General features: G+C 43.4%; 1 protein-coding gene across 2 annotated transcripts; it reads right to left on the reverse strand.

Annotated features, from left to right (window-relative positions):
• Positions 1-567: 567 nt before the first annotated feature.
• Positions 568-6,072, reverse strand: LOC120049868 (apoptosis facilitator Bcl-2-like protein 14). Of its 2 annotated transcripts, none has more exons than XM_038996337.1 (7): positions 5,873-6,072; positions 3,007-3,419; positions 2,771-2,866; positions 2,495-2,556; positions 2,095-2,241; positions 1,677-1,790; positions 568-1,535 (listed from the first exon to the last, which is right to left on the reverse strand). In XM_038996337.1, the coding sequence occupies exons 2-7, from the start codon at positions 3,413-3,415 to the stop codon at positions 1,497-1,499; spliced, it is 867 nt and encodes a 288-aa protein (XP_038852265.1). In that variant the 5' UTR covers positions 3,416-3,419; positions 5,873-6,072; the 3' UTR covers positions 568-1,496. The 2 variants fall into 2 exon arrangements, with proteins under 2 accessions (XP_038852265.1, XP_038852266.1); XM_038996338.1 differs by having other exon boundaries at positions 3,028-3,419; positions 5,873-6,069.
• Positions 6,073-11,269: the final 5,197 nt, after the last annotated feature.

An 11,269-nucleotide genomic window follows, 5' to 3' on the forward strand; every position in this document is an offset into this window, starting at 1 on the left:
TCGAATGGTACATCCTGGGCGGGTTGAATAATTCCCCTCGACCGTAGTCCGCCGTCTTCGTCCTCAGTGCTGATTTATTACGGATATCCACAGCTAACGGTGATACGCCGATCACGCGATGTAGCGCATCGGTGAGTACTTCCTACTCTGGTGCATAATCTTACATTACCACGCACTCTTTCGGGCACACAGGCGACAGCAACGATGAGTCTTCTTCGCGCGCAACACAGAAGAGATACAGCACAAGGTGTTTAGTAGGCGACATGTCATTTTACCTACACGTTGAAATCTACGGAACGCCGAAAAATCCACATTGTGTGAATAGATGACACTGCGTCCTCTCTCTGACCTGTTCTTGTCTGTAAGCAGGTTTAGCAGGTGCAGGAAACCGTTTGGGTTAATTTCAGTACAGACCCCAAGAAATCCCCCCCTCCCTCCATGAGTGACGTACCTGTACACAATACCTGCACATGAGTGACATTCCTGTACATGTATGCTGTGCGTGATGATTTTGAGATTGCATTTCAATATAATTTACCACTTGGTCCTAAATCATGTTACACAATGTCAGGAGTATTCAGCAGACCTATTTTTATTCAATATTGAAACAAATCAAACAGTCAAAGCTGTCTAAATCAGTGTTAACATTGAACACTATAATCATAACATGGAATTTGTTTAATTATTCTTAAACAAGTCAGACATTCCAATGCATAGACTCAGCACACAGAATGACAGAGTGACCATATAGCAGTAAGAATAGACACACTTCCATACAGTATATGTAGGCTACAGTAGCTGCCCCAGTCTTTGGTCCAGTCATGGTTTAACCATATAGTGGTTCAATCTCTGGATCAACTGAGGACATAAGTCCTGGAGGTCTGGTATGTTGACAACTTTGGCAATGTTGATTTATGTAAACATTATTTGGATCAGACAGTATAGGATACATCAATAGTCGACAGTCATCATTATTATTCTTACAATAAAAAATAAAGTAAATAACTAAATATGAAGTAAAATAATCAAGTAAATATACATTTCATTCAGATGTTTCTATTTTTTTTTTTTTACATTCCTATAGTCCAAATTAAAATGTTAACAAAAACACCTGAATACTGTACTTTCATATACATTCTTATTTCATATCAATGTATAATTCAAAAAAAGGAATAGGGGTTGAGATGAAGTTTCTTATGTACTATGACTCTGGATGACGGTCTATATTTCTGTGTGCAAAATCAATGTTAATTGGGCATGCAATATATTAACCTGAGTTGAAACTTCTCTAGGGGTTGGGGTTAGAGAGGGGCTACATCCCAATTCTCCACCCTTTCCCATCATGTATTTAACAAAGATGGAAACTCACTTTAGCCAATAACTACACCAATGAAATGCTGATCCATGGAAGAAAGTGCGCAAGAGCATACTTTGGGAAAAGGGTGGATAATCAGGAAGAACCAATGGGTGTATAGGATGGGGAAAATCCCTCTGACTCAGTCGACTTCCTCATCATCATTCACAAACGCTTCCTCCTGTTGAGAGATAAATGAAAACTGTATTGACCAACATCTCACAAAATACCATTGATATTTTTGTCAGCTGTAGATCATTGATAGGAACAAGAAGGTGGACCTCAAGTACTATAGGCGATATATCTCTCTGTATGTACGTACATATCCACCCTGCTGTATGGCCCAGGAAGAGAAGTGATCCTGCAGGTATTTGGCTCCAAATCCCAGCACCCGGCTCATAGGGAGGCTGTCCACCGCTGACAGGCGACTGGTCACCTGGTGGAGCAGAGGGTTGAGACTTGACACAAAATGGCTGCCATGCACCAATGGGTATACATGCTTGTGGTACTCCAATGGATGATTTAGCCGCATACAATGTAAAGCATTTACAGGGACAGTTTCTAAGACCCAGATTAAGCATATTCCTGGAGTAAAAAAACACGTTCAATAGGGATTCTTGAGCATGCTTTTTAGTCCAGGAGTATGTTCAAATATGTGTCTGGGAAAATGGCCATTAGATAGAAAAAGGATTGGATTATTTATTTTTTTTTAAATGTAAATGTAATCCTGTCATGATTACCTCACAAGTCAGGGCGATTTGGGCCTTGGGTGACCCCTGAGTGCTGGGGTCCGAGGTCAGGCCAAGTCTGCTGAGGAAGGTGGAGATGGTCCTCTCATACAAGCTGTAGCCAAAGAACTCTGAGGACAGAGAGGCGTCCTTCAGTACCTGCCAGGGACAGGATAGAGGACAGTAAAGTTTACAACCCAATCCCAACAAGTATTTTCTGGGTGAATGTCCATGTTATGAAAAATGAATGATAAATGCGCCACTGTTTTTTCCCTGTTTCTCTTTGTGAGGGGAACCCAGTCTTGCAGATAGACTAATATTATCTGTGTGTAAAGTGACACCAAGTGGGCAGAGAACTACACAATCACACAGGTTCTACCTACAGAAACTGATATTTCCTGCCATACTTTACCTCCTCATTAAGTTTGTCTCCCGCTCCTCTCAGCAGAAGCCCCACCAGCCTCTCTATAGCATCTGAAAGGGAGAGATAAGAGGGTAAGGGTTAGAGGTCATAGGTAAAAAACAAAGAGGAGTTCAGGGTCGTATTGATTAAGGCACATCGTAAAAATACATTTTTACTTGCGATTCTTATTTGACAAGTTCAGGTAGTCCCTCCCATTTTCAGTCCCTTTTCCATTTGGTGCCTAATGAATACATCCCAGATATGACGGCTGAGTTGGTCTTATACCTTCCTCTCCGTCAGTCTCCAGGTCCCCAGAACTGAAGCTCACTCCGTCAGCAATCTGAGTCAACCGGTCAGCTACCTTCTCCAGCTCATCTCTCACTAAACATGAAACAAACACACACAGCTTTAGTATGCTTGGCATGACAACAAACCATCTGCCTAAAGAAGAAACATACTTTAAAATGTAAGGAACAGTGTATTACACAAACACATGCAATCAAACAACCCTCCCGTCTCACCTTCCCCTGATACAAACTCACAGTTGCCAAAGGATCTGAAGGATATCTGGGTGCCCGTTGGTGGTGGTGATGGTGTTCTTGGTGGTCCTGATGCTACAGCTGTACTGTCTCTGTGGGGTCGGATACAGCTCAACAAGCTCTGCAGCCTCATTCTCATCCCCTTCTTCTTCTTCTTCTTCTTCTTAAATGTGTCTGCATGGACCTCTAGTGTCTGTGTGCCACCCGGCTGGGTGTCTGTGCCTTGAGGTAGCGGGCACAACACCTCCCTAGGTCTCCTCCTCTGGGCGTACACCATCATCAACCTGAACTCCACACTGTCCTCCATTCCATCCATATCCCCTGGCAGCCCAGCTTTGGCACTCCCATTCACATTACTGTTGGTACTCCCATTAGCATTGCTGTTTGCCATCTCCCTAAACAAAAATAAACAAACAAACCAGAAACAGGAAGTGAGTGTATCGCTGCAACATCCTCCATTACACAAATCCAACAATATTGATCTGTAAGTTCTCCAATGCGGTTTAAAAACAGTTTATGAATGTATACTTTCCTGGAAGAGTGCAATGCAGTCAGCCCAAAGAGTACATTGGGAATAGAGAATGAGAATTTTCACTGAAAAAAACATTCAAACAAGCCTCTAGAGAGCAGCAGCAGTCATGTGTTGGTAAAGGGCATAACTGATGCCAAACAAATGGGAAAACAACTGTCATGACGTTGGCCTGTGGGTAGGTTTATGACAGTCATAAATACCTCTTTCCCCCTTTTTCTCTCTCCCTACTATAACTGATGTGACATAAGGAAACCCATGGGTTAACAGAGATTCTGGGTAACATCAGAAGTTGGAGGAAATGAACTATATTCTGGTAATCCGACCAACTGAACATATGCGGTGGTACTTAAGGTATATTATGTCAGTTCGGTTGCCCTCTGACACATTCGCATCAATGATAGAATGACAAACTCTACTGTGGAAAGTCTAAATGTCAGAGGTATCGGATTCACATGGAATTGTTGTTTAATTCAAATGTTTGAATATGAAATTATTTGTGAAGAGATGAAATTTAATTTTAGCTTCCAAATGAGAGATGTGTTTTCATAAGTTTGGGCTTCTGCTCAACTAGGGGCCCGCCCCTGTGAAGAGACATGGGTAATAGACTTTTCAGACACACCCCTCTCCCTCCACTATAAAAGCCATTGACAAGAATATAACTTCCTGTTCCGGGCACACCAGGATGATGATCCGGTGTCAGAATGGTTCAGATAATAACTACAGAACTAAGCCAACAGCAGCATGGACTTTGATTGTGAATGGTATGAACTTTGAACTCGTATTCACTACAGAAGTGATATCTCCTAGCCGTTGAGTTAGCAACAGTTGCTACAAACGCAGGTTAGGAAGGACAGTCCGAGTATCCCATCTACTACACACACCGTTACTCCAACGTATCCAGTGAATACCAGAGACATTCTTCAAAGGACAGAGGACTCGGGTTGGCGACACGGTCCATCTACCACCAACCTACTGAAGCGCAGCTCAGAGTAAATATTTATTGCATTTTCCTTTTCAAATGGGCGGTAATTTAGAATGCATAAGATACTGTATTTACGATAACACAGCTTCGCCTATGTTCCAGTCTCCCGCTCTTTCACTAAAATCCCGCCCCTTTTCTTTGTGTAACAAGCTGTCATGTCTATTCCGCCCGCTAGGGACGTTTTTCTGTATGACGGCACTTTGTAATCAAGTTATGATTTAATTGTGTATGTGTGTTTCTGTGATTAGTTAGGTATTTAGTAAATAAATAATTAAACCCAATTTTGTATTGCTGATTCAACTTGTTAGCCAGGATTCTTGCAGATAACCAAGGACTTACAACTTTCAGATGAGACTGAATAAACTGACAATTTATGTGACTGCTATGGATGTAAAATATTACTAAATCTTTAAGAGTTTATTCGGAAGATAACAGCTCTATAAATATTCTTTCGTGGTGTCCCTCTCTAGTCAATTAATATTTACATGATTAGTTCAATCAGGTAATATTAATTACGGAGAAATTATTTTATAGAATAGCATGTCATAGCAATTAATCTGGCATAGTCAAAGACACGACACAACATACCACGACACACCCTTTTGTCCTGTGAGTTCTCTGTCTGACATGACATCAATAAGTGACAGGTAGCCTAGTGGTTAGGACTTTGGGCCAGTAACTTAAAAGTTACTAGTTTGAATCGCCAAGGTGAAAAAAAGCACTTGGAGTTGGGACATGCAAAAAATATATATTTCCAATTCGCATACATGTACAACACACTTGTAGCTGCTTAAATGTGTTAAATAGGACAAATATAAGTACCCACCAAATTATATTTATTTTACATTATCCGGAATGTCTTAAATAGTAGTGTGTACAATCAAAAAGGCATCTTTTGACCAATGTGTAAAATAAAATGTGTTAATTGTGTAGATACTCCTCTAAGAAAGCCAATGGCTCAAACCTCATGTCGCCAACATAATTCGTTCAAAGGTTATTGAGGGGATAATTCAATGGAGGTCAGAGGGAAAAAATAAAGAATTCTGGCAGGGGGGAGATTTTCGGCACAATATCGAGGTAAGATATATATCGACTTTGAGACATTACATGTAGCATTTTCATATTTTAGTATAACGTTACGCTTTTCATATTATTGCGAAATTCTTGTTCTGGAGGATTTCTCACAAAAACAAGCATATCTCTGTGAAATTGTATCAATGTCTACTACCAGGCGCGTACTGAGAAACCAACTAGGGACAGTAAAACTTTAACAAAGTTCAAGTGAATAAATCGGCGCTTACTTATTTATCAAATAAAAAGCCATGCCTACTTACGTGTAACAGTACTACGTCTGCGCTAGTTGCCAACGTTTTAAGTTATAAATTCGCCGGTGAATGAGCGTTCTTCTGATTCTTAAAACTCTCGTTCTGCCTGCAAGCTGCTGCCTGTCGGACTGACTCCTGGTGTTTCTTTATAACCTGTCTTCCGTAAACGTCAGAGCGACGTTTGAATGTGGTCGAAATTGAAACCAAGTTGGCATGACGATTGTTTTACCTACATGTGAGAACCCCCAAATAGTGACACGTCAACCCCGTGTCAGGTTATTTAAAGAAACAAAACAATGACACTGCTATTTTATCTGTTCTTCTAAATTGATAGTTATTCATATATTAGGACACAATTATACAATTCCTAATGTCTATCAAATGTAATAATACTGTATGAATGCTCGTGCGGCAGTCGATTTCCGCGCTTATAAACCCAGGGTGTGTACACTACTCCCTCCTTTCAAAGAGCGCGTCCTCGCACTAGCTTGCGACTCTACGTCTTACAGGAACGCGCTCACCGGCCAAGCACACGCACTGTCGTGAATGCAAGGTCCGATCACTTCTGACACCAATGTAATGAAACAGCAGGGAGCAGGTCGCGAACTCTCGACCAAAAGCATGCTCGTGCGGTAGAGTCGATTTCCGCGCTTATAAACCCAGGGTCGGTACAATACATACTTTAACTGCTTGCCAGTCTGTTCCCTGTCTGTATAGGCCATATCAACCTGCTGGCTGTAATGGGTAAAGGTTGAGACTATATTGCAGGCATAGTCTATGACTGATAAAAGCCACCTTCAAAATGGACAACAATAATATTCTATTCCGTAAGGAAAATCCCAAATCCCTCTAGCCCACTCTGAAGTCTGGGAGTCATTCACAGGCTTGTGTAAATGTGACTTCTCTTTCACCCCATCTCAACAACAAACAATCATTCAAAACACAGGAAATTATGTCAGAGGCAAAGCAATAGTATTTTCTCTTGGAAGTATGTCTCATTATCTGGAGTCTTCCCCTGTGACATACCCTCAGTTAGCCTACCACACACACACACACACACATTTTAACATGTTTTGTTGTGAACTTGTGACTCATACTGTTGTGACTCATGAGACATCCACAGGTAGTGCTGGAAAATGACGACACTTTATTATATCAGTTCCAGGTACTTAGACCTACATTAAATGTTGTTGATCATTGATAGGCTACCATACAGGTAAGCACGGGCATATTATGGGAAATAGTAAATGAACGGGTAAGCCGTCAGCAGGGTGGAGGAACGCACAAGCACACACGCACGCATATATTTGGATCATGTTTGACTATAGTGCAGGGGCGCAACTTTCACTGGGGATGGGGGGTCATGTCCCCCCCACATTCTGAAATTGCATTTTTGTCCCCCCAGTTTTATCATAGCAATGTGATTTAAAAAAAGGTGCTAACGGAGTGGTTTAGGATCATGCAGACCTTTCCGAGCGGTCGGGTAAGTTGTGAAAGCAAAGCATCTGGAAGGCTGGCTGGATCAGCACGGGAGAGTTGAGCATTGTTCAGTGTGTAAGTGTTGTGCCCAGTCACCAAGTTGTAAAAGCAAGCAGAGCAGAGACTGGCTCCTCTTTAGTTGACTGATGTAGCTGGCAATGTAACTGCTGTTCAACTTTTATTTTATTACATTTTTTACCCCTTTTTCTCCTCAATTTCGTCGTATCCAATTGGAAGTTACGGACTCGGGAGAGGCGAAGGTCAAGAGCCGCGCGCCCTCCGAAACACAACCCAGCCAAGCCGCACTGCTTCTTGACACAATGCCCACTTAACCCGGAAGCCAGCCGCACCAATGTGTTGGAGGGAACCGTGTCAGCGTGCACTGTACCCAGCCCGCTGCAGGAGTCGCTAGTGCGCGAGGGGACAAGAACATCCCTGCCGGCCAAACCCTCCCCTAACCCGGACGACGCTGGGCTAATTGTGCGCCAGCCCCGTGGGTCTCCCGGTTGCTGCCGGTTGCGACAGAGCCTGGACTCTAACCAGGGTCTCTAGTGGCACAGCTAGCACTGCGATGCAGTGCCTTAGACCACTGTGTCACTCGGGAGGCCCTAACTGCTGTTTAACTTAACAGAAAAAAAACTAAACTAGTGTTTATTCGCAGTGCTGAACTAGTATTGTAACTGATATGTAACGTTAGCTAATGTTTCATCCCCTCTCGACTGAGCTAGCTAGCTAGTACAGTAGCTACCACAGTCAGGTCAGCTCTAGCCTCTAGTTATCTGTCAGATAGTAATAATAGCTACTTCATACTGCTATCTAACAGCTGTTGTTTGTACGGGAATGTTTTGTAGCCTTTGTTTTGTCCCATTTCAAAAGTAAATGTACTTGGCTAGCTTTCGCCAGTTAATAATGGCGCCGGAGGGATGCTGTCCTATCGGCTCTTAACCAACCATTCTATTTTGTTTGTTTTTTCGCATTGATCGTAACTTGTTTTGTACATAATGTTGCTGCTACCGTCTCTTATGACCGAAAAGAGCTTCTGGACATCAGAAGTGCGATTGCTCACCTCAAACTGGACAAAGAGTTCTTCTTCAATGAGTCGAACGGGAGGGGATATACTACTACAGACACCTGACCAGGCCCAGATCCCCATGATTCGCTGGAGAAGAAAACAAAGATTTTGTAGAAAAAGATCAGGGTGTCTTGCGAGGATCAGGCGACGAGTGGCTAATCTGCCCTTGCCTTCCGTCCTGCTAACTAATGTTCAATCGCTGGAAAATAAATGGGACAAGCTGAAAGCATGTATATCCTACCAAAGGGACATTAAAAACTGTAATATCTTATTTTTCACCAAGTCGTGGCTGAACGACGACATTAATAACATACAGTTGGCGGGTTATACACTCCATCGGCAGGACAGAACAGCAGCATCTGGTAAGACAAGGGCCGGGGGCCTATGCATACATGTGAACAACAGCTGGTGCACGATATCTAAGGAAGTCTCAAGGTTTTGCTCGCCTGAGGTAGAGTATCTCACGATAAGCTGTAGACCACACTATGTACCTAAAGAGTTTTCATCTGTATTTTTCGTAGCTGTCTACATAACACCACAGACCGATGCTGGCACTAAAACCGCGCTCAATGAGCTGTATACCACCATAAGCAAACAGGAAAACGCTCATCCAGAGGCGACGCTCCTAGTGGCCGGGGACTTTAATGCAGGTAAACTTAAATCAGTTTTACCTAGCATCAATACAGGACTAAGATCGAATCGTACTACACCAGCTCCGACGCTCGTAGGATGTGGCAGGGCTTGCAAACTATTACAGACTACAAAGGAAACCACAGCTGAGAGCTGCCCAGTGACACGAGCCTACCGGACGGGCTAAATAACTGTAACACTGAAACATAAGTAACACTGAAACATGTATGAGAGCATCAGCTGTTCCGGAAGACTGTGCGATCACGCTCTCTGCAGCCGATGTGAGTAAGACCTTCAAACAGGTCAACATTCACAAGGCCGCAGGGCAAGACGGATTACCAGGACGTGTACTACGATCATGCGCTGACCAACTGGCAAGTGTCTTCACTGACATTTTCAACCTCTCCCTGTCTGAGTCTGTAATACCAACATGTTTCAAGCATAGTCCCTGTGCCCAAGAACACTAAGGTAACCTGCCTAAATGACTACCGACCTGTAGCACTCACGTCTGTAGACATGAAATGCTTTGAAAGGCTGGTCATGGCTCACATCAACACCATTATCCCAGAAACCCTAGACCCACTCCAATTTGCATACCGCACCAACAGATCCACAGATGATGCAATCTCTATTGCACTCCACACTGCCCTTTCACACCTGGACAAAATGACCACCTATGTAAGAATACTATTCATTGACTACAGCTCAGCATTCCTGACAGGCAGCCCCCAGGTGGTAAGTGTAGGCAACAACACGGGGGTCCCTCAGGTGTGTGCTCAGTCGCCTCCTGTACTCCCTGTTGACCCACGACTGTGTGGCCAAGCACGACTCCAACATCATCATTAAGTTTGCTGATGACACAACAGTGGTAGGCCTGATCACCGACAACGATGAGAGCCTATAGGGAGGAGGTCAGAGACCTGACCGTGTGGTGCAAGGACAACAACCTCTCCCTCAATGTGATCAAGACAAAGGAGATGATTGTGGACTACAGGAAAAGGAGGACCGAGCACAGCCCCATTCTCATCGACGGGGTACTAGTGGAGCAGATTGAGAGCTTCAAGTTCCTTGGCGTCCACATCACCAACAAACTAACATCGTCCAAGCACACCAAGACAGTCATGAAGAGGGCACGACAAAACCTATTCCCCTTCAGAAGACTGAAAAGATTTGGCATGGGTTCTCAGAACCTCAAAATGTTTTACAGCTGCTCCATCGAAAGCATTCTGATGGGTTGCATAACTGCCTGGTATGGCAACTGCTCGGCCTCCGACCGCAAGGCACTACAGAGGGTAGTGCGTACAGCCCAGTACATCACGAGGACAAGCTTCCTGCCATCCAGGACCTCTATACCAGGCGGTGTCAGAAGAAGGCCCTAAAAATTGTCAAAGACTCCATAGACACCCTAGTCATAGACACCCTAGTCTCCTAGACTGTTCTCTCTGCTACCACACGGCAAGCGGTACCGGAGCGCCAAGTCTAGGTCCAAGAGGCTCCTAAACAGCTTCTACCCCCAAGCCATAAGACTCCTGAACAGCTAATCAAATGGCTACCCAGACTATTTCCATTCCACTGTTATTATCTATGCATAGTCATTTTAATAACTCTACCTACATGTACATATTACCTCAATTACCTTGACACCGGTGCCCCCCCCACATTGACATTAACTCTGTACCGGTACCCCCTGTATTTAGCCCCACTATTGTTATTTACTGCTGCTCTTTAATTATTTGTTCTTCTTCTCTCTTACTTTTTTAAAATTAGGTATTTTCTTAAAACTGCATTGTTGGTTAAGGGCTTGTAAGTAAGCATTTCACTGTAAGGTCTACACCTGTTGTATTCGGAGCATGTGACAAATAAAATGTGATTTGATTTAATGTACCGTTCGAGAGAGAGATGGCCCAAAGTTGGTTAACGTTAGCTATTCTTTTTGCCTCAATCACACTAGACCTGAATCAAATGATGAAACCATCGGCCAAACGATTGACATTCTGACGTTTTTTCAGTGCAATGTTAGTTTTATTCATCAGTATGGCAATGTAACGTTATTGATCTGTCAGTTTTCCTTGCTAATTCCCTACTTTTCACAGTGACACTGTAATAAACAGCTCTAATGTTACAGGCTTCACTGACATGGTGCATAGTAGAGGTATGCGCTGGACTCCCATCCGCTACTGCAAGAACTGTTCCCAAACCCAACCGCAAGAACTGGTCGCAAACCC

The sequence above is a fragment of the Salvelinus namaycush genome, chromosome 6 (genome assembly GCF_016432855.1).
Source record: "Salvelinus namaycush isolate Seneca chromosome 6, SaNama_1.0, whole genome shotgun sequence".
Classification (NCBI taxonomy): Eukaryota; Metazoa; Chordata; class Actinopteri; order Salmoniformes; family Salmonidae; genus Salvelinus; species Salvelinus namaycush.